Raw genomic sequence first — 24,723 nt, 5'->3', positions numbered from 1 at the left:
CATTGACACCCTAGACATTATATTAGACTGAGTGTCCTCATGAGTTATGAATCAGGCAGCTGTTTTATAATTACCAGTTTGATAATATCAATTGATAATATCAAAGTAGTACTTCTAGCTTTTCAGAAAACTGTATACATTAATAATATCTGAGGTATAAACAATAGGAGTATTAGATATGCAAAGTTTTATTCTCCCAAAGAATGTTATTTTTCTTTTATAGAGAAAATATTAAATGAAGTACTAGTACTTGAGAAAACCTTAATAGCATAACTCTTCATATATGAAACTTATTATAAAAATGATAGTAAAATAAATTTATTCCTATTACTTAATAGTTTAACTAGCTAGGTAGATAATTGATTATCTTAAATTAGGTTGATAAAAATTAAGTTTGTGTAACTGATTACTACTACATATAAGGTTCTCTTCTTTGTGCATAAGAAACTCAGCTGAAATAATCCCTCTACTATATTATACATCTCTTTTTTTAGTGCCTTTTCTTCTTTGTTTTATCATCCAATTTCAAAGTTCTCATTTGTAGGTGGACTAGTGTCATTTTTGGTTTGTTCGAATTTCAACTCCATTATATAACTATTTACAAATGTTTTTTTATGGTTGTTAACTAAATCTCAATAATGTTCAATTCAGCTCCAAGTTTCTACAACTATTAGTTGTTTGTGTCAGCAAATAATATCCCCTGCCAGTTAAGTATACAATGGCTCAAGCAATGCTAAAACCAGATCAAGAGGTAATCTTTTATGTGTGTGAAATTTTGAGCATTCAGTTCAAAATCTTAAGATATTAGTTGAGGTGATCAAAGATACTATAACTCTTTTGGAAAATAAATGTACAACTAATGAAGGGCAAATGCATGTGTAACCTAATTCTAGGGTTTATAGGTGAACTTTTTGTTTTGCAGGGGGACTTAACATTTATTTTTGCATAATTTTTTGTTTTTTAATTAAAAGATCTAGAGAGAGAGAGGTAGAGATAGAGCATGCTAATGAGTGGACATGGAATTGTTATGACTAGACAGCTTGAATTAAGAGAGAGAAGCTGAGAGCGATAGGTAAAGAGAAATCGATTACGCAAAGTTGCAAACGGCACCAAAGTTTGACTCTGATACTATATATGTGAAAAAAATTGAGCATCCAACCGAAATCTTAAGGTGATGAATGGAATGGTCAAAGGCATCATATATAAACCCTTTTGAAAAGCCTTTCATAATCAATATAAGGGATAACTGTAACTCCGCTATGTTGAAAATATAATTAAGTAAGCAATTTCGTGCTTTCTTTAACAACTTAAACTTTTTAATGATATAGTAATATATTTCAACAGACAAAAAATATTTTTGTAATATAGATAAAATTCCGATACTTTACGACAACAATAATTACGCTTCAGCCCCAAATAAAGTTGTGCTCGGCAATATAAAATCTCACTTCTTCTTTTCAAACTCAACTCATATCGTCGTCATGCAAAAATTTTGTTACTTTAATATGATAAAAATTATTTTGTAAGTTTATTAGTGAACAAAATAGGTGACCATAGGTGAAATATATCTAAGATGTTCGTGTGCACTATAGTAAATATTCAACTTATATAGCATGACTAAAGACAAGTAACTTTTCACCAGGTTGTTATTGCTGAGGAAGATGACAATGCACAACTTGTTATCATCAAGGTAAGTATCTTTTTTTCCTCCTTTGATCATTTTTCTTTTTCTTTTTCTCTAATCAGTTAGAGGTTAGTGATTTACAAAGGGGAGCTTTGGAGCAACGGTAAAGTTGTCTCCGTATGACCTATAGGTTACGGGTTCGACCCGTGGAATTAGCCACTGATGCTTGCATCAGGATAGGCTGCCTACATCACACCTCTTGGGGTGCGGCTCTTCCCCTAACCTGGCATGAATGCGGGATGCTTCGTGCACCAGGATGCCTTTTTAGTCAGAGGTTAGTGATTTACGATTTGAAACTCAGTTTCTAATGGGTACACCACTTTACCCTTCTTTACTTAATTAATATCAAGTTTTGTTTGTATACAACTGAGTTTGAAAATTTCAAATTGTCATATTTAGCCTTTTTTTAATATTGGGTTTTATGTAATGCAAAATATATAGGGAGCTGGCCGAGCTTTTTCTGCTGGTGGGGACTTGAGATATTTTTATGATGGCAGAAAGACAAGTAACTGTCTTCTTCTTTTTTCAAATTTTTGGGGTGACAAAATATGTTTAGTTGTATACTCTAAATTAAAACTATTAAATTATTGATTGTATTTCTTAGGGGATTCTTGCGTTGAAGGTAGTAAAAATTGTGTGGGGTAGCCACTATTTAAAGTGGTATTTACTTTTTATCCATCATTTTTAATGCTGAACAAAACTAGCCACTAGTCTATTAAAATTAATATGAAAAGACTGAGTTACCATTTCTTCCATTGCTTTTCTTCCCAAACGCTTCTCTCTCTCTCTCTCAGTTCGATGCATGCCTGTGTTCATAGATAAGCCTTGTAACTTTGAAAATCGCCTGCCTACTTGCAATGGCGATTTCTAATTCAACAAGGTCAACGTCATTATATTAGTGTTAAATTTCCTGAAGTATACGCCATTCTTCTTGCCAGTAGAATCATCTTCATCATCGACAGTAGTGTAAAAATGTTAAGTATATATTCTGATGCATTGAATTTGGACTCTGAAGTTCTGTATTTGTTTTACACGATTAATCCCTTTTTTTAATGTATTTTTTTGGGTTTAAATCACGTTTTATAAAAAGAACAAGAAAAAAAAGCAATCGCGAGAAGATCAACCGATGTACTTTTACTTGAATTCTTCGGAGAACGCATTGAATGAGTTCGAAAACGTAAAGTTGAAAAAGCATCGAAACGTAACTAAATATAATATAATTTTAATTTTATTGCACAATTGTACGTTATTATCCTTATTGTGTGTTTGCATTTAATTTATTTTGTGTTAAAATAAATTAAAAGTTAAGGACAATAGGTCCTGAACTTAGGCTAAGAAGCCCAAAAGTTAAGGACAATAGGTCCTGAACTTAGGCTAAGAAGCCCAAAAGTTAAGGACAGACAGTCCTTAACTTACAGTTACAAGTTCAAAAGTTAAGGACAATAGGTCCTTAACTTTGATTACCAAGTTCAAAAGTTAAGGACAGACAATCCTTAACTTACAGTTACACATTCAAAAGTACAAGTTCAAAAGTTAAGGACAGACGGTCCTTAACTTACAGTTACACGTTCAAAAGTTAAGGACAAGCAAGTTCAAATGTTAAGGACAATAGGTCCTTAACTTTGACTTACAAGTTCAAAAGTTAAGGACGCTTGGTCTTGAAGTTTGAGTTCCAAGTTCAAAAGTTAAGGACATGTAACCTTGAAGTCCTGAACTTAGAGTTCCAAGTTCAAAAGTTAAGGACATGTAGTCCTGAAGTCCTGAACTTAGAGTTACAGGTTAAAAAGTTAAGGACATGTAGTTTTGAAGTCCTGAACTTAGAGTTTCAAGTTCAAAAGTTAAGGACATGTAGTCCTGAAGTCCTGAAGTTAAGGACATGAGCATAAGGGTATTTTCGTCCGGGCAGTTAAAGTTTATTAAACCAGTGGTTAAAGACTAAAGACATTTAAAACACTGGCTTTAAAATAAAGACATGAGTTGTTAGTGGCTATTTGTGCACATCGCCCGTTGAAGGTATTTATAGAATGTATTGGCTTTGCTACCACATTCATGCATACAAGAAACCACAGGTACAAATTGTGTGTTGCTCCTCTACAATTCATTAATTAGTAGTAGTATATGATATGGAAAAAAAAAATGGAGAGATCATAGATTAGGTTAATTTCATGTATGGTTATTTAACTTTATTTACCATAATAGTAAAGTCGAAAATAATTTTTTTATCATACTAAGTAATTGAATATTATCCATTATGATAGCAGCGTCACAAAATTATTATTTATCACATCAAAGGAACTAAACATTACCCATTATAATTGTAAGGTCACAAAATTATTTTTTGTCATATTTTTTTATTTATAATTTTACGCATTATAATAGTAGTAAATTTATCCACTACAACAATAATGTTACCTTGATGGATAGGTTTGTTGACAGCCTGTCATATATAGTTAGTAGATAAAGTTTAGTAATTTTATTGGTAGAAAAAATCCAGTTACTCTAATGTGAGAAAACATAGTTTTGACTTTACTATTACTTGGTAAGATTTGTTGATCAGTTTACAAATAGTAAATAAAGGTTAGTTATTTTAATGTAACAAATGTAATTTTATCACTTTATTATTATAAATAATTAAAGTCGAATTATATGTAAAATTAACCCGTCATAGAGAATTTGCCCTTTCTAACTGTTGATATACTAGGGGTGGACATCGGTCCGTTCGGTTCGGTTGTGAATATTATCGGTTCTTCATATCGATTATCGGTTTATAAATATACTAAATCGATAACTGAACCGATAAGATATCGGGTATCGGTTAGTCGGTTATCAATCCTTATCGGTTCGGTTATCGGTTTACCCGATAAGAATAAAAACTATCCAAAAAATTCATGTTTTTATTATAGAAATCGTGACCATACTATTAATAGAAAGGAATTGAATTTTTGCTCTTAAGAGAAGAAAGATTAATTTCAACTTAGAAAATAAAACTTTCTTTGCATTTTAAAAATCTCAATGAATGATCTAAATTTTCAAAGTTATAAGTTAATAGGAGTAAGGGATAAGACATTCAACAATCTAATCTTACTAGCTATCTCACTGCGGGCGGGCATAATTCACAGGAAAATAATAAAATCCTAATCTTGTAAATACTAAAGAATCAGTGCAACAAGAGAAACAAATAGAAAAAACTAAAAATCTGAACAATTAATTCTTTAAAGTTTAAAACTAAAAATCTTAATTGAAAAACTAAACTGAGAAATTCAGAAAAGTTTAAAACTTACTCTAAGGATTAAGGTCAGAAGATGAAGAGTAACTGCCGAGAGAATGAAGCCATAAGGTGGTTTTATATACTTAGTGGGTAAAATTATAATTTTGATAAAGCTTATTGGGCTATCGGTTAAACCGTTAATAAAATTGGGCAAACCGAGACCCGAGCCGATACCCATTAGTTAAATAACATTAACCGTTATTGAACTATTTATCCAGTAACCCAATACCGATAACCCAATAGCATTTTATCAGTTAGATTTATCGATTATACCCAATATATGCCCAGCCCTACTTGCATATCATCTTATATCCAAATGGCCACATTTCTGGCTGTCTATTTCAGTAAACATTCTATGGGCTACTACTTGGTAAAAGAAAGCTCTTATCTACAACTTGTTTAGAGCAAAAATAAAACGTTTACTATTGCTGTCCAAAAAAGGTAGTGACTTAGCCTGGAATCTAGCTAAAGGTGTTCAAACTTTAAACTAATCAATAATTTTCTTTGTTGATAAATGATATAAACTATTTGAAAAAGAGTTAAATAGACCATACGCGATGGTCCGTTTAATTTTGGCAAATAAAATGGGCAGATAACTTTGAACACCCTGAACTGATGAACTGTCTCATTCAACTATATTAAAAGGTGTTCAAAATATAGTATATAACCATATAGAATAGTATTTGACTTATATATACAGTATAATTTTCTGACAAAGGGTGTTCGTTTGACCACCCACGGCATAACGTGGCTATGCCAATAAAATAAAAAGGGATCAAATTGATCATTTAAAAATGTATTCTCTCGTTTAATTTGCTAGATCTGCAACCTATTTCGAGCATTCAAATATCATAATTTTTTCGTCCATTTCACAAAGTTATATACAGACCACTGAAAATATTTTAATTAAATACCTTTTATTAATAAACATTCTGACAAGCCCACATTTGAAAGTATTCTATACTTAATTATAATGATGTCTTAATCTCATTAGTATAAAGGTACTCAATGTACTACTTATAAGCTGATTTGCTTTTTAAAGAAAAGATTATGTTAGAAAAATGTATTGAAATAACTATGCTACGTAGTAGTAATTACTCATTGTACTGTGGAACTAAAAACTACAAAAAAAAAGCTAGGCATGGGATAACAATTGGAAATTGAGATCAAGTAAGATTTATATATATATATATTGTCACGACCCGGATTTTCCACCATCGGGATCGTAATGGCGCCTACTCGTGGTAGCTAGGCAAGTCAACTTACCTACCGTTTTCATTGGTAAAGCCATTCTGTTGACAATCTGTAGCATCAATAATAATAACAACAATAACTCCGGAAGGTCTAATTTATAAGTCTGAAATAAATACGGAATACTCAACAATATCCTCTACCCAAGATTTGGTGTCACATTACTCACGAACCACTAAGAATAAACTAAATACAAAGGTCTGAAAGAAATATAACAGCTGTCTGTCTCGAAACAAGGAGGCAACAGTCTAAAAGAAAACAATGAGAAGAGACGCCGGGCCTGCGGACGCCTGCAAGGCTACCTCAGTCTCGTGATATGAAAGCCTGCTCCTGAACTACTGCTGTTGCTGCTCAAAACCTGGACCTGTGCAAAAATGCACAGAAGTGTAGTATCAGCACAACCGACCCCATGTGCTGGTAAGTGTCTAGCCTAACCCCGGCGAAGTAGTGACGAGGCTAGACCGGACACCATATAAACCTGTACAGTTATAGATATACAGCGGAAATCGAATACAAAGCAATTACCAACATGGGAGGGGGAAACATGCTATGGGGAGATAGCAATAGTAATAGAAATTCCGAGTAACAAACTAAAGCAGCTTAGATTCACAATGCACAAGGAAAACAATACTCAATATAAACACATGGTATCAATAACTGTTGCGGCGTGCAACCCGGTCCACAATTTACCATTGTTGCGGCGTGCAACCCAATTCACAAATACCACTGTTACGGCGTGCAACCCGATCCACAAATACTTGTTGCGGCGCGCAACCCGATCCTCACATATTATTGTTGCGGCTTGCAACCCGATCCTCAATATCTTTGTTGCGGCGCGCAACCCGATCCACATCATTTAACAGTCTGACTCCCCAAACAACAGTCACGATTAAGAGGCATAAAAAAAATAAGCAAATATTTGACAAAAATCCCGGCAAGGGAAAGAAACCAACAAGTTCAACCAAACGTCCCGGCAAGGGAATAATCAACAACGCTTTCTCTTTCTTACTTTTCTTATCTTATAATCCACTCTACCATCTTGAGCCAACGCTCCACAGATTCAAGTCATTTCATATACTTTCAATATTCGTCTCACAATTCGAGCCAATGCTCCTAGGATCAAATGATCATATCACCGTTCACATGTTATTCACAACATATAGAAATCCTCCAATAAACACGGAGTTCACAACCAAGTCATGATAATCACATTATAAGGACTCACGGTCATGCTAGACACCAATGTATAGATACTCGTCACCATGCCTATACATCGTACTCGATCACATAGCAATTAGCAACAGGACTCAACTCCTATTCCCTCAAGCTAGGGTTAAACCAAACACTTACCTCAAAGCCTTGAAATCCACTTAATCCTCAACTATCGCTTTACCTCGCGGTTCCACCTCCAATTCGCTCGAATCTAATCACAAATTGTTCAATTACTTTAATAAACACTATATGAANTAAATCTTTTAATTAATTATTTAGCAAGAGAATCCAATTCAATTATTTTTTAAATTCATCATATGAGTAAAATTCTTATTCAAGTTATAAAAAAATCTTAGGATACATAGATTTATTCCATAAAAAGAGCTTTAGAGATTAAAAAATTTAGAACACAAAGTAAAATAGTTAGTATATTATTAAGAATCAAAATGATATATAAGTGTCTTAGGAAGCACAATCAAAGCTAAATCCTAAACGAGAACAAGCTTTTAATACTATATCATAAAGAGTCGACTCTGGTATAGCGGATTATTATGTAGATGCGTCCGACGGAATCAGAATAATATTTCTATGTCATGCATTACTTGCAAATATCATATCAAGAGGTATGATACTGTTAACAATAATAGCAAGTGGTATACCAACAACGATTTTATTGTGAAGCCGCCCATTTTAGATTTGATATACCTCTTCAAACAACTTAAATAACCATCACAAATATATCAAAGCAGAGCAATGGTGCTAAATTTATAAGGAAAGTAAAATTTATAATATGAGATGAAGCACTTACGGCTAAGTGTCAAACGATCGAAATAATTGCCCGTAGTTCTAGAGATATACTGGATATTAATGAACCGTTTGGTGAAAAATTAATGGTTTGGGAGGTGATTTCTGTCAAGTACTACCAGTAGTTCCAAAATGATAAAAGCAGAGACTGTAAAAGCTCGCTTGCCAAAGTTATACCTCTGGCCTCAAATGAAAAAGATTCAACTCACAAGAAATATAAAGTAAGAATAGATCCAGTATTCGGTGTCTTACTGCTTCGTGTCGGAAACGAAGAAGAGCATCCAATAAAAGATGGTTTGGTTCTTCCTGAACACTTGGTTAGCAACCCCAATGATAATAGTAATGCATTTAATAAGAGAAATATTTCTGTTAATAGATTAAAACGCAATTTGTGCAAATCGCATGATAGAATTAGAAAGCTATCTTAGGTAGCAAAAATAAATATGTTGATCAACTAAATAAAATGTTGATCGCAAAATTTTTATAGTAAAACTAAAATATTTTTCAGTTTTTTACTCAGCAAAAATGATATCAATAATTACTACCGAGAAGAATACTTAAATACTTTAATATCAAATGGCCTTCTACCATACATGTTTGTTGTTTCTTACGTATGTTAGTGTCACTGTATATATAACAGACTAAGTTAAAATTGATATTCCATTGTATGTAGATTGATTTTGAAGAAAAATATGCATGTCATGCTACTGAAAACTTAGATACACCGAATAGCTTATGTAATAGCACACATATGGTATATAGAAGTTTTGACAGTAACATCATACATGCAAAAATTTTGATACTGGTCAATGTGCTTCTAAGTATATTCTTATCCCTGAATTCAACTTTGCACTTCCGAAACTAAGGAATATCCTTTTAAATTTGTGTGAAAATAATTTTTAGTATGTTTGTTTTTTGTAAATATAATAAATAAAGCACAAGGATAAACATCCTAAATGTTAGACTATATTTATCGCAATATGCTTTCTTGCATGAACAACTGTATATTATACTTTCAAGAGGGATATCAAGATCGACAACAAGAGTTTTGGTTAAGGCAAAGCAACCAAATCATTAGGAGGAAATATACATACAAAAATATATCTTCCACAAAGAAGTGTTCAGTAAGATACCAACACATTAAATACTTTTGAAATATACTCTCTCCGATCCACTAGGTTAATATAGTTAATTATTTTGTTAATTAATGCTAAAAGGTGAAATTCTTAATATGTGTGAAAGCAACCAAGAAATTACTTGAAGTGGACCAGAGGAGGAAATACAAAATTATCTAACTAACATGACAAAATTGATCATTTGTGTAAGTTTTGATGATGTCCTTATATATTAAATTCATGTATTATGCTAATGTAATAATATTTTTCGGCATTTAGATGATTGTTGTAATATTATACATAAAATTTTCCTCATTAATTAAATTTTATTATTCCTTCATATAAATAAATTTTAAACTATCATGTGCCATTATTAACGTGCAACGCACGTTCATAGATACTAGTTATTATAAAAGTGGGAACCCCAAAAGTTAAAAGTTGAATTACCAAAATGTCCTTCTGATTAACGTACTTAATATATATATATATATATATACATATATATATATATATATATATATATATATATATATATATATATATATATATATATATGTGTGTGTGTGTGTGTGTAATACTTAATATTATTAAGAAAAGTAAGTGGCTTTTCTGAAAGGTTGTGTCCTTGTAACAGTTAATAATATATCCAACCGTTGACTAATAAAGAAGATAGCGGCAACACCAAATCCGAAGTCCATGAAGAGGAATTATGTTTCAGGATTGAAATCATTTTTCCATCGTTTCGAAAATTATCCTTGTGATATTCCATTGGTTAAATGGAAAGGTAAGGCTATGATAGGAAAACTTATAATTCACGCAAGATTCCCATGATTTTATCCCACATTTTTCACATGTGAAATTTATCGGTGTCCACTGTCCAATTTCCTTTGGGGTTTTCAACACTGCCAAAGCAAATAGAACGCCAGGATTATTGTTCAGAAATTTTACGCTTCAACTTTTGTGTTCACGTCAATATGCATCAATGGTAAAAGTAAGTTCTCTATATCTTAATCTTCTTCTTTTCTGTGTTTATTTTCCACGTTTATTTTTTTCCCGTTTGCTAAAAAAGAAACATTCAAGTTGTTAAAACATTTTGAATATAGTTTTTAACGCTTTAAGGCTTGAAGGGTGCTTAATTTTTTCTTTGTGATACGTATATATTTTTACTAGGACGTATAATTAACTACCTACCAAGTACTATTGCTATAATATTTTTGTCAAACATAACCGTTGGGCCATTCACAGAATGCATTCCATTTACGTTTTCATCATAAAAGACCGAGCGCAAATAAAACTAAATGTCATAAATGAACTATTTAAGTTTGAACTCAATTAAACAAAAGCATGTCATGTTTTGAATTTCTAATCATACTATCCAATAAAATTTAAACTCTACAAGGGCATGATCAAATGGAGATTGGTATATATCTAATATCATTTTCAAGTTACACAAGTCTGAATATGTCCCAACTGTTCAAAGTAAATTTTAATATGCAATGCCCTAAAACAAAACCAATGAGTTGTATGGAAAAATAATTATTTCCAAAATATTTTAGTTATATAGTTTTAGTACATCGTTAGTAGTTTTTAAGTATGTTACTTTTTCCTAAATTCAGAGAAATTAATATCTATATTCAACCCATAAATTATGTAATTAAAATTTTATATTTGAAATGCTATGTTTATTTTTCTACATGAAGAGATTAACAATATCTAGACATATGCAAACTACTCATATGAAATATGACTTGACTACAATTCATTATTTTTAATATCTTTTATTCAAAATCTAACATGAAAATACATTGCATAATTTTTAAGAAAATTAATTGTTTTCAGAAATGCCCTCCATATTCTTTAGTTTTAAGGGACTTTAAGGATAATTTTATCCTTAACCATTCTAATGCATGCATTAAGAGCCCTAGTATTGCTAATACCATGGTTTGCTATGTATTAGTTATGCATAGGATAATACCAAATAGGTTGTATAACTAATACTTGTATTAGTAATACATAAGTTGAAAACGTCTACCAAATAAGGGATTAGTAATACCAAAGCTAATGCATGCATTATTTTCTCTAATGCATCCAACCAAACGACCCCTTAAGGGTTACTCAATCACTTAAAGTTAGCAATTATCCTCTTGTATTTTTCCTTGACCTTAATAGATGACCAACATGGACTAGAGTAATTTTGACTTTTTTGTGTTTATTCTTCTATGATGAACTAAGAAGGGATGGTTGATATATTCAAGTGACATTGTGTATATGTAGGAGAATACTTGGGCTTAACAGGGGCAAAGCTGAAGGGTAAAGAAATTGTTGCTGCTGGACTTGCCACTCATTTTGTTCCTTCTGATGTCAGTTCAAGCTTCATTTTTCTCTCAACTTTTTCTTTTCTAGTTTCAACTGATAACCAAAATAGAGATGTTTGTTAGCCTTGACTTTGTAGTATATACTTTTTGTTCCTTCTTTGTGTATACATGGATGTATTTAATTAGTTATATGCAGGAAGAGTGTAAAGAATTTATATTATCAGTGTAATTTATAGCATGTTATAAGGGGAGTCTTGGAGCAACGGTGAAGTTGTCTCCGTGTGATCTATAGGTCACGAGTTCGAGCCATTGAATCAGCCACTGATGCTTGCATCAGGGGTAGGCTGCCTATATACACTCCCTTGGGGTGTGACTCTTACCCGGACCCTGCATATATAAACACAAGATACTTCATGCACCGGACTGCCGTTTTTTTTTTTGTTATCATGCATATTAGGCTTGATATGAAAAGTTACATGCGTTATGTAGGTCAACTTAACCTAATAGCCGGTACAAAGAACATAAAATCTATATTAATTTAATTTCTTAGTCATCTTTAAGTAATTTGTGTTTCTATGAATGTTAGAAATTGGTTTGCTTGGAGAAGAGCTTGTTGAGCTTAACAACTGGAGAAGAGAAGGCTATCAGATCAGCCATTCAAGAATTCTCAACAGAAGTTGAGATAGATGAAAGAAGTATCTTGAACAAGTAACACATTTATATTAATTTAATGCAATCTTTATTTATTTAATCTTTTGATATGAACTGAGATATATATATATATATATATATATATATATATATATATATATATAGGGTTCCCATAATCAATGAGTGCTTTTCCAAGGATTCCATTATGAAATCACTTGTAAGATAGTTCTTCAGTCTTAATGCCCATTATGGTGATCAAAAAATATACTGTAGTACTTTTTTTTGTTTCCCACCTGATGTCTGATACCTGTATTGGGATCCGATTAAATCGGGTTCGTGCCGGAGAAGTCCCATATTGAGGGGTAAAGCGCTCTCTAACAAAGATGACTTCACACCCAGGGCTCAAACCCGAGACCTCTGGTTAAAGATAAAGGATTACTTATCACTTTACCATAACTCTTACTATTATTTAATGCTTATCTCATTTTCAGGAAGTTGAAGCAAGGAAGGTAGGAAATGGTTGGATTGTAGCTGTGCTTGGAAGCCTAAAAAGATCATCCCCAACAGGATTGAAAATAACACTCAGATCGGTAATTCTTCAGCTTTTACCAAAATAAACTTGCTTTGACTTCTATACATTTTGAAGACCAAAGGATTTAATTATATGCATTGATAGTATAAAATATAAATATTTTGTACTACATATTTCTCAATAATTTGTATTAAGAAAGTTGAATTGTAATAATATCTCCCTTTTGAATCTAAGTTGAGTTTATTTTACCATTTATAAGGGCATACGGGCTGTCACAAATGATAAGGATAATTCTCCAAAGGTATGTTTCTGTTCCTCTTGAGGGGAGCCTTAGAACAACATTAAAGTTATTTTCGTATGATATGTATAAAGATCATGAGTTAGAGTCATTGAAGCAGCCACTGATATTTGCTTTGGGGGGTGGCCCTTCTCCGAACCCTGTGTGAATGCGGAATATTTTGTGCGACGCGCTCCCTGTCTACATCACACATCACACATCCATGTTTGTTATTATATCACCAACCCAATTTAAATACATTATGCTACATCCGATGTTATCGCGTACACTTAAGAAAAGATATCTAACAACCTTAATTATAAGGGCATCGCATACACTTAAGAAAAGATATCTAATAACCTTAATTATAAGAGTATATGAACTAGACCACTGTCTCTCTTAAATGTTTCACTTAATTAACACTCCACTAATTGGAGCAGTAACGGGACTTCGGAAAAGAAAAGTAACAAATCAAAACAACTACATATTTGCGTGACTGGAGGAAGTATTGAGTACTCGTGCAAAGATTTATGAAAATGAGAAAGAACAATGTAACAAATAGACAAACTCCTTGCTATATCAATATGAACTAGAATTCAATTACATACGCAATATTCAAATTACTGAAATACAATAAAAAATACTGGAGCGTAGAAGTAGCTAATGATAGAGATAAGAAGGGGATGAGAACTTAGACTAAGAGAAAGGGAGACGAGGAGAAGCAGACACTTTTCTTCACAATAGGCATAATCCCAAAATAACCGACCAGTCCCCCTTTTAACAGAACCATCCTTGCGTCATATACTCAACTTGGATCCCAAATCAACCTGACCCTATTACTTGTTCTCGGCCCAAAAGCTCTTCTCAGCCCAATAGCGACTTTTGTGACATTGGGTTGGGCCTGGTTCATAACAATACTCCCGTCCTCAATAAGAACCTTGTCCTCAAGGTTCGAGTCAAGAACGGTGATACTCGCGAGCTCCCAATCCCGTATCTCAAAACCAAGGCATGCTTTGTGACTTGACCAGAATATGTGAGCTAATGCACCTGTTATGATCCAACCAAAACTTTGATCATTATGGCTCTTAGTAGATAGTAACAGAGATGTTAACTTCACCTGCCATACATATTCATATGCCCTTGCTTGCCATCTTTTAGAGTCAATCAGAAGCAAGCTAAATGAGAGAACCAGTGCAACTATTCTAGTAGCGAACCTCCACAAAAGCATGAACTCGGTTAAATTCAAACTGATCAGTGTGTTGACAAAGTTTACTTCACATCGGACATGGCTGTGATGATAAAACTCTTGTGTTTCCTCTGAAAGATCCATAGGCCACAACAACACTGGAATAAACAGTAGAATAGAGACTACTATAATAATATCATTGACATGATTGAGCTTCATAGTAGCTTCAAAGTTTGTACCATACTCAACCACACTCCAACTTAACATAGGGAGAACAAAAGATTGAGAAATGTTGAATTGTGGTGCAGCTTCTGCATCGTAATAGCCCCCCTTAAAATATTTAAATTTGGTGGAATCATCATACTTGCCATCTTGCCAACCTGACTTTACTTCCCATGGAACATGGGTGTGCTTAGGCATTTCCACAGAACCCTTAAGTCTCTGCCAAGAGGCAACCCATTTTTCTAACTGGACAATTCTAGCTGAGCTATCCACAAAGTAAATCAATGTCGAAAAACAAATATAATGAAGATGCTCCCAATTGACCTTAAAATGTACAGATTTAAAGTCAGCCTCAACTTGTTCCATGTCATCTACTAGCATGCAAAGGTTTAGCTGAACAACCACAGTCCACAAGTGCACCTCCTCATGTGGAACTTCCTTTGCAAAGCTCTTAGTTAGAATAAAAGTAAAACCCAAACTTGACGTGTTAGTGAATAGACTCTGTGATTGTACACTAGTGGATTCATTCAAGCTCGAGCGAACTGCAGAGATAGTACTAAAGAAGTCCATGCTGAGAATAACACATATAGATTGTATGGTGCGTTCAAATTCAAGGACCTTGTGCTGTTTCTTACTCTTGTTGATCTTGTTCTCAAGGTTTGAGACAAGAACAGTATAAGTAGCGCACTCCCCACCAAATATCTTATTGTCAATAAAAAAGTCATCCACACAATCGTTTATAAACGTCCCACCATAAGCTCTGTTAAACTCTTGTATCTGTAGCAAGGAAGCAATATGTGGATTCTCCCGATTCACAAGAAAGTTGTATAAATTGAAGAGCTCTTTCAGCTGCATCATAGGCAAACCAAACTCCAAGCTACCAGCAGGTTCCAAATGAAATAATGTATAAAAGAGAACAAGAATTCCATTATTATCCTTTGCAAGTAGTCTTGAACTTCAAGACCTACTTTGAGAACTATACCAAAAAGAGCAAACAAGAGTCCAACAACTTTAGCGACCCAAATATGAGGTGACCGCTTGAAGTAACTTTCTGTAAATACCCGGAGCACTTGCTGTATTTTCCTCTCCCTAGCACGCACTTTAAATTTAGACATCAAGAATCCAGGAAGATTGCTTTCCTGTCTAGTATCACACCAATAGTATAAATGGACATTGAACTCATGGTGGAACCACAATATATTTTTAAAAACTTCCTTCAGAGTTAGTTCAAAGTTAAATCCTAAGGGTAGAAAACTTCCTTCAGATTGTCTATCTCCCAATTTGTCCTTGTTAGTGGTGATGATATTTGTCTTTGAAAACTCCTCATTTTGATTTAAATCGTCAGATTCAACAGAGAATAACACATATGAATCAGTCTTAAAATACTGCCCGGTGTCGAACCAATCATCCACACAACTACAAAATGGCATAGTCCATATTTTTTATTCAGACACATAGAAAAGAGATGCGCAATCCCTCGTTTGATAACAATAATAAGTATCAAGCATATGGTCATCGTTCAATGTAACACTAACAGGCACAACGAGTGTTTGACCAAAAGAAAACTTATCACCTGGTACCAAGCTAGCTAAAGGATCCATAATCAGAGGTGCAAATTGTATGGGTTCGTCCGTATTTCGTTGAGGATTTTTAGCAAACACCTGGTCCTCCCCGACTCGTTTAGATTCCAATTCAGATTGTATCCTAGAGGTAAGAGTCGTTGCATCCGAAAGCGTCTCAGATTCAACAAACAAACCCACAAAGAAAGTAAATGGATGAATGCCACTGGGTACAAGATGATCATGTCTGACAAGAATAGGAAGGAGTGCTTCATCATTTGCACAATGACAAGGCAGATTAGGATCATCACTCTGAGGAAATTCATCAAACACCTTATCTTCGACTGGTGCGCACTTATCTTCACCAGTTAAGCTAGAGTTGGGATCATGTATATCAGGGATTGGAAGGCGTGTGAATAAACCTAAGGAGGAAGAAGGATAAATTTTGGAGTTTGATGCTGTAACCGAAGACCTAGCAGCCCTTGTATTAGGGAAAACTCCAGTAGACATTACAGCAATTGCTTGTTCCGTCTTGTTGGCTGGTCCAGAAGCAGATTCAATCTCATAGAAATTTGAATTACGTGGCAGATCAGCAAAGGTCAATTGCTGAAAATACAGAAGAAACTTCTCCTTGAAATGGTTCCAATCATTGAATTGTTTAGTGCGAAATAGAAAATCAAACCAAGGGAGAGCATCACCATCTAGGTAGAAAGATGGGAAGAGGCAGCCAATCCTTCTTGGAGAAGCCAAGGTATGTGAAGTACAACTCGGCTCGGAAAAGCCAACTCGCTGGGTTTTCATTGCCACTGAATCGAGGTAGAAACATAGCCGTTGCTGGAGTCCGGGGATGAAAGCACCAATGTAACAAATAGACAAACTCCTTACTATATCAATATGAACTAGAATTCAATTACATACGCAATATTCAAATTACTGAAATACAATAAAAAATACTGGAACGTAGAAGTAGCTAATGATAGAGATAAGAACTTAGACTCGGAGAAAGGGAGACGAGGAGAAGCAGACACTTTTCTTCACAATAGGCATAATCCCAAAATAACCGACCAGTCCCCCTTTTAACAGAACCATCCTTGTGTCATATACTCAACCTGGATCCCAAATCAACCTGACCCTATTACTTGTTCTCGGCCCAAAAGCTCTTCTCAGCCCAGTAGCGACTTTTGTGACATTGGGTTGGGCCTGGTTCATAACAAACAACAACTAAACACAATGTAATCCTTGCAGAGTAATGTGTATGCAGACCTTACCGCTATCTTGAGAAGTTAAAGAGACTGTTTCAATAGGCCCACAGTTCAAGGAAAAATGAGAAAGAAATGACAGAATGGATTATTTACTCTAGAAGTGCATTAGAATGAATTTAGTCCAATGTTTTATTTAAACCATTACAGAAGAACCTTAAAATAACTAATTATGTTGCTACTTCATTTGTTCTCAGTGGTACCCTCCAACTCTTGAGAAGGTGAAAGATGAGTAACTCAACTTGATTTTCAAGCCATTTGAAGAACATTTGGAGCTCCAAATTCCAGACAAAGAAGAGTTCAGGTTTGTAAGCATTCAAAATTGTTCTTCTTTGCTTCAAAAATTACCTTACATTATATATATGATTGTGTAATAATTCATATAATATGATCAACAGGTGGGATGAAAAATATGAAAATTCAGTATATTATCAACTTAACCAAGAGAAGAATCAAAGAGGAATATCCCAATCAATTGCTCTTGGAACTGGTCGTAGACAATCTGCATTATGAGATTATTAAATAACAACTTCTATTTTATTTGTAGAAATGTATGTTTGAGGCAAAGGCGATTTGTTAATGGGTATCATCTGAATATCTGATACTGCTTCGAAAAAAAATCTTTTTTATGTGTGTTTGTGGAAATAATATTTTTCCAAGAAATAATTTTCGTACATATACAATAGGTCTAAGATGATAAACGTTTGTAATTGTGAAGAGGAATATGGAAAATACATTGTTGTGTCTACGTTTATACATTGTTGTGGATCTACAACGTAGACACAATTATGACACATTGGTGCATCTTCAGTTTACCGATCATATGACCTTTGATAGAAGGGTGTGAAGGTCGAGAATTAGGGTAGAAGAGTAGTAGACAGTCGAGCATCGTCTCTTTCATTCCACTAGTACTAGCGTTACGTTATTCTCGTATTCCTTATTCTTAGATTTCTATTACTACTTGATATTGCTTTTGTTTTAGTTTTTATATTGTCTTCATGATGTTATTGCTTCTGTGACTTTTTTATTACTCTATTCTGTTGTGATTATGCATGCTTGCGTTGAACCGAAGGTCTATAGAAAATAGGCTCTCTATTTGTACAAGGTAGGGATAAAGCTATATGCACACTATCCTTGTAGACCTTATTTGTGAGATTATAACGGTATGTTGTTGTTTTTGATAAAGTAGAGCCTAGTGTTTTCATTTTAGCTAATACAGTTAGGCTATATGTTATTAGGTTGAACAACCTAAATGGAGCTATATAGTAAGAATTTATACGACCAGTCCCAACCTGCTTGGGATTGAGGCATAGTTATTATTCTTCGACAATATGATAGAATCCAATAAGAAATTAAAGAGCCACTCAAAAGGACAGGCGAAAACGTAAATACTTTTGGCCTCACAAATCCTCACAACGTGATGAATCATCCCAAATCTAATGTTGATATGTTCTAAGACATTTGTGTCCTCACTTTAGGTTGTATACAAAACCATAGATGTCTGGTCTCAGTTTTATTGGATCGGTTTTCGTTACGTTCCACATTCCTGTATAGAATCTCTCCATTTGAATCAATGCACGTCTAATTTAATAACACTTGTCCTCTTTCAGATCTAAGGGCCAGGGTTTATTTAGAGTAAACTATGGTTAAACTAAGCATTCTCTTGTTGGATTATGCTTTAATTGGAAAGAGAACATAGCTATCCGAAAATTTTGCTGAGAATTTCATTCTGATTGGAAAAATATTTTCTTACCAAGATTAAAACTAAAAAATCCTATATTTTTTCATTAATCAAATATCCAAACCATTAACTTTCTTCTCCCCAAATCCCAATTAAGCTCCTTCAAATGAGACCTAACGATACTTCAAAACTGGAGATCAAGAAAAGATCTTATTTATATATAATTTTATTTTCTTTTTTGTAGATCTCCAGAATAATATCAATGCTTCAGTTGTCAATTAACCAATGTTTATACGTGCAATCTCCGTTTGTGATGTGTTTTTAAACCTTAAAAATTGCTTTAAATAGATTGTAAGCCATGAGAACCAAGTATTGTAAGGTAGAAACTCACCGAAATATAATAGGATCAACACCATGGCCGATTTCAGCAGTTGCGAAATGCAAAAATTCTAGAAATCCCATGTTGGGGCACATATAGAGCTGAAAACTTAATATAAAAAATATAAAATTGTGACAACACTTAAAAAGGAAATTAAAGAGAAAGCAAAAAATAAAAATAAAAAACAGTTAAAGAACAAAGTCCTAATTTTTATTTCCAAATACTCGGAGAAATACTTGATTTGCCAAATTAGACTAGAAACTGTTGAAGGATATGAATTACTACTAACATTTACCTGCAAGCCTTTCCAGCCAACAAGTCAAGTGGATGACCAAGCAATTTGCCCAGAATTTCCCCAATTAAACCTTAGTTTCTGTTGGTTCAAAAAATTAAATCCCCACCTGCGACCCTCAGTATTTTTTTAAATTTAAAAATTGAACCCGTCCCGCCTTACTCGCACCCGCACCGTCACATTGCCATCCCTTAGCACGAGGTATTCAAAAGACACAATATTCTTAATAAGAGGTGTCTGTTTGATCACTAACTAAATTTGAATGTTTAACTGAAATATCGTGCCAAATTTAGAGGGTTATCTAAGTATTTCACCTTATACATGCGATCATTTTGAATGAACTTCAAACTTATGGGACTATTTTGATCTTTTCTATTTAATACAACCCCCTTCCAACCGCATATAAATCTTCACTGGGGGGCTTATCACTTTAACACTATCTCTATTCTCATAAACCCTACCAAAAACCTTATCACCAAAGGGAAGAAAATGGCTTCCCTCTCCACTCCTTTAAGATACAGCAAAATGAATAGTCTTTTTCTACTGAGAAACACTTCATCTTCACTAACCTCAAAAAGGGTCACCTTAAATTCCATTTCCCATATCTTTACTGATAAATTCATTCCAAGAAATGGGCTTAAAGTTTCACAAATTCACAGCTTTACCACTTCTGTAACTCCATCAGCACACGTGTCGAATTGGGTTAATGGTAATTTTGGGTATAGTGTAAGGGCATTTAATGTGGCGGCTACTGCATTTGCAGATTTAGAAGAAGAGTGTGATGTTGATAATGGGGTTGGGCTTGAGATATCAAAGCTGGGTATTTCTGAGGAAATTGTTTCTGCTTTGGCACAAAGGGGAATTACTTCTCTTTTTCCTATTCAGGTGCTTTTATTCAACTGTTACTTATAATTTATTTTTATGTGATAAAAAAAGACAGTATTTTTAGCTACTAATTTTGCTATGTTTGTGTGTCTATTGATTGAAGATATTCAAGATTCTATCTGGAAAAAATAGCATTTTTTAATAGCTGTAGTGTGCGGCTCGGCTAATTCAATGAGTAACTCTGTCCGCCAAGGCTTGGACAAATGGTGAAGAAATCACCTAGTGTTTTTGCCTTAAAAAAGACAGCATTTTTATCTCTTAAGTTTGCTATATTTTGTGTGTATTTCATTGATGGTATTCAAGATTCTATCTGAAATAAAAAAGACAAATCTTTAGCTCCCAATTTTGCTTTATTTTTTGTGTTTTATTGATTGATGGTATTCAAGATTCTATCTGAAAGGAAAATAGACAGCATTTTTAGCTCATTGTTTTGCTATAATTGTGTATTCATTGATGGTATTCAAGTTTTTTGATAGAAAGAGTAGAGCTTAGACTTAGAGGGGTTCTCTGCACATGGGTCATTTCCGTCTGAGGAAAAAAGCATTTTTAACTCCTATTTTGATGTAAATTTGTGTGTTGATTGGTGGTGTTAAAATATCTTCGAGAGAAAAGGGTAATTTAGAATATGAGGCTCTCTGCACATGTGTCATTATTTTGGAAAAAGATAACAGCATTTGTACCTCCTAATTTTCTCTGTGTGTTTATATTTTATATAGAAAAGAGTGATTTGGAATTAAAGAGGGTTTTCTGCACATAGGTTTTATGTGGCTGTTCACTTCATCACAGTATTAATGCAGTTTGCACTAAAATTTGTACAAAAATCTGTCCAGGATTTCCTATGACTTCCACGAGGTCTTGTTTTTGCATTGGACAGTCTGAAGAAAGGGAAATGACTTGATGGAGGACACTCTCTCTGCATTTGAAGTTATTTAGGACTGATAAGTTAAAGCAGGCAATGGCATTAAGCCGATCGTTTAGAAGATATTGTAGTATATTCTTGTAAAGAATGTTGAGGTGTCAGGTGGGGAAGATTGTTCCTTACTTCTTATCCTTGTCGTTTTTTTGGCGATCTTTCTGTTTAGAATTTTGGTCTCCATATGCTTAGATTAATTTGGTCATATAGTGCAATGCAGGCCCTTAAACGCAGTGGCGGAGCTACCTTTAGTGAAGGGGGTTCAGTTGAATCCCCTTTGCCGAAAAATTGCACTGTGCAAAAAGGGTAAAGACAAATTCTTTCTTATACATAAACTATTGAATCCCCTTGACAAAGGTTCATATCTTAGGTGTGACGTTTTTACTTTTTTTAATGCTCTTACTGAAGTTTTTGGCTCCGCTACTGCATACACACAAATGGGGGAAATTTAAGTTTGTCTTTCCAACATACGTATTTTCATTTGGTTTTGGTTTCTAATCAATTGAAAATCTGCGGAACAATTTCTGATTCTAGAATCTTTTCATTTTGGGTTGTATCAGAAAGCTGTTTTGGAACCAGCAATGCAGGGGTCGGACATGATTGGCCGAGCTAGAACTGGAACTGGAAAGACACTAGCTTTTGGCATTCCTATCATGGATAAGATCATCAAATTCAACAACAAACAAGGGTTGTTCACTCTGTTCTTCTTTGTAGGATTTATTTTAGTAATAGTTAAATATGGTAGTAGCATTGAATATTATCACATCGTAAGTTTGTCAGAGAGATATTGATGATTCTTTATTTGATTCTGCTTATTTGTTGAGAATAAGAAATTCGCTAAAATTGAAATTCTTTTTGGTTATTCTAAACTATACAGACGGGGAAGAAACCCTTTAGCATTGATCTTGGCTCCCACTAGAGAACTTGCACGCCAGGTGGAGAAAGAATTTTATGAATCTGCTCCCGGTTTGGATACACTGTGTGTTTATGGTGGTGTCCCCATTCAACGCCAAATGAGTACTCTTCAAAGGGGTGCAGACATTGTTGTTGGAACACCTGGTCGAGTCATTGATCTGCTGAAGAGGAGGTCCTTAAATTTATCAGAAATCCAGTTCGTTGTTCTAGATGAAGCTGATCAGATGCTTAATGTGGGCTTCGCGGAGGATGTTGAAACCATTCTTGAAAATGTTCGGCAGAAACATCAGACGATGATGTTTTCAGCCACAATGCCAAGTTGGATAATGAAAATTACCAACAAGTTCTTGAAGAAGCCAATTCACATTGATCTTGTGAGGCCGCTATTCTCACCATGTGGACAGGCCATCTGTCTTATTTTTACTGAGTACCCTAGAGGTTTTTATGCTAAATAATTATGTGTAAATGTGTGTGCAGGTAGGGGATTCTGACCAGAAATTAGCCGATGGCATTTCCTTGTATTCAATTGCTTGTGAGATGCGTCAGAAACCAGCAGTTCTCGGACCCTTAATATCAGTATGAATCTATAACCTAAGTCTCTTTTCAGTTCTACTTCATATCTAACCTATTGATCTAGTGTCATTGCATGTTGTTGCTATCCACCTAAGGAGTAAAATGATTTCTTTTTTTGTCTAAAATTTCAAGACTGAGCATCTATTTGTTCTTCAGGAGCATGCAAAAGGAGGCAAGTGTATTGTGTTTACCCAAACAAAGCGTGATGCTGATAGATTGGCGAGTGCAATGCAAAAAACTTTGAGATGTGAAGCTTTGCATGGGGATATCACGCAAAGCCAGAGGGAGAGAACTCTGTCCGGTTTCCGGCAAGGTCAATTCAATGTATTAGTGGCCACTGATGTTGCTGCTCGAGGACTTGATGTACCTAATGTTGATCTGGTTGGTCTTTCATTCTTTTAATTGCCTGATTACTTAACAATGCTTCAGTCATATCTCATTCCTTGCCTTCCCTTCTGTTTCCACTTTCTGAAGGAAAAAAACGGGGAAGGAAAAGAGGGCTGATCTGATAAGGAGCATTTTGTGTGCTCCGATAACTCATCAGTATGGAACAAAACCATTCACACCTTTCAAGAATCCAGCACATCACCTATAATACCGGCTTACATGTTTATGGAATCTTAGAAAGTTTAGGACACAAAATCTTAATGAAATTTATGCTAAAACATATAAGCAGTGCAACATGGATAGTGTTTTGGGATCATGTAAAAGGCATTGTATCTTGAGACAGATTTCACATGTACAGAGTAGACAGCCAAAAAAGCACTTTTGAACATCCTTTGAGAGACAAACTGACTATTTTTTAAGAATATAAGTAAATATTTTATCAACGAGAGAAATGTGCACCAAGAGAGTGCTACGATGTCTTTACAAAAGCTGCATGTCTAGTGAGCTCAAAAGGCTGTGAAATCCTCTTGGCCATCTACCTTTTCTAGTTTAAACCAAAAGTATGAGGTTTATAAGCATCTACCTTTTATTCTGTCTAATCAGAGCCAACCCCTCGAATTCTTCCCAAAATTTTCACTTTCAGACTGGTGGGTGGCTACCTTTTCTAGTTTAAACCAAAAGTATGAGGTTTATAAGCATCTACCTTTTATTCTGTCTAATCAGAGCCAACCCCTCGAATTCTTCCCAAAATTTTCACTTTCAGACTGGCGGGTGGCTTCCAGATCAATATTAATAGTTCTTCCTCTAAGGCATCCCTCCAATGCCAGCAACTCAGCTGTCGTTCGAGGCATTATCCACTCCATTCCCAGTAAAGATAGGAATATTTCCGCTGTTCATTAGTTATTTTGCAGTGCCATAACAGCTAGTCACTGCTTCCTCCCTTGTTTCCCACTTGAAGCATTGGTGTACATGATTATCTGCCTCATTTTTGGACTTCGCCTTGTGTCGCAATACCTTGTTTGTGCCACTATGTGGAGAAAGCATGTCAAACTTGCCCGATTTCTCACCAATCGGGCATGTATCATCAGGTTAATCAAATGATTTCCCAGAATTCATTGAGTTTCACAAGCGGCTGATTTACAAGAACAAAGCTCTGATCATTAGATTCTCTTCTGAAGTTCACAATTCAGCTGTATTCTTTACCAGCTATACTAAAACCTGAGCAACAGAGCATTCTGTTTAGTAACTCTATGTTGCTATGATCCTTCAAAATGCTGCTGCATCTGTGTCGGATCCTCCAAAAAATCATGAATAGTCATCCAACTTTTCGGTGATTATGCAATGGCTATAAGGAAAGCTCCCC

The 24,723-nt window shown here is 34.4% G+C and overlaps 1 protein-coding gene and 1 pseudogene across 4 annotated transcripts in view; both read left to right on the top strand.

The window, feature by feature from the left end:
• The first annotated feature begins 718 nt into the window (after nucleotides 1-718).
• LOC109240591 lies at nucleotides 719-17,848 on the top strand (annotated as a pseudogene).
• A 2,277-nt stretch (nucleotides 17,849-20,125) lies between these two features.
• LOC109240597 (DEAD-box ATP-dependent RNA helicase 53-like) overlaps nucleotides 20,126-24,723 on the top strand; it is a 7,659-nt gene continuing 3,061 nt past the window's right edge. The window contains exons 1-7 of one of the 4 annotated variants that reach the window (XM_019407262.1): nucleotides 20,485-20,572; nucleotides 21,403-21,593; nucleotides 21,706-21,791; nucleotides 22,046-22,173; nucleotides 22,363-22,774; nucleotides 22,878-22,976; nucleotides 23,130-23,354. In XM_019407262.1, coding sequence (XP_019262807.1) covers nucleotides 22,067-22,173; nucleotides 22,363-22,774; nucleotides 22,878-22,976; nucleotides 23,130-23,354 — 843 coding nt within the window. In that variant the 5' untranslated portion in view covers nucleotides 20,485-20,572; nucleotides 21,403-21,593; nucleotides 21,706-21,791; nucleotides 22,046-22,066. Of the gene's footprint in view, nucleotides 20,573-21,402; nucleotides 21,594-21,619; nucleotides 21,792-22,045; nucleotides 22,174-22,362; nucleotides 22,775-22,877; nucleotides 22,977-23,129; nucleotides 23,355-24,723 lie in introns of those variants that run through there. The other 3 variants (XM_019407263.1, XM_019407261.1, XM_019407264.1) reach the window with 3 other exon arrangements.

Source organism: Nicotiana attenuata, unplaced genomic scaffold (genome assembly GCF_001879085.1).
Source record: "Nicotiana attenuata strain UT unplaced genomic scaffold, NIATTr2, whole genome shotgun sequence".
Lineage (NCBI taxonomy): Eukaryota > Viridiplantae > Streptophyta > Magnoliopsida > Solanales > Solanaceae > Nicotiana > Nicotiana attenuata.
This window is presented reverse-complemented; position numbering and strand designations above follow the sequence as displayed.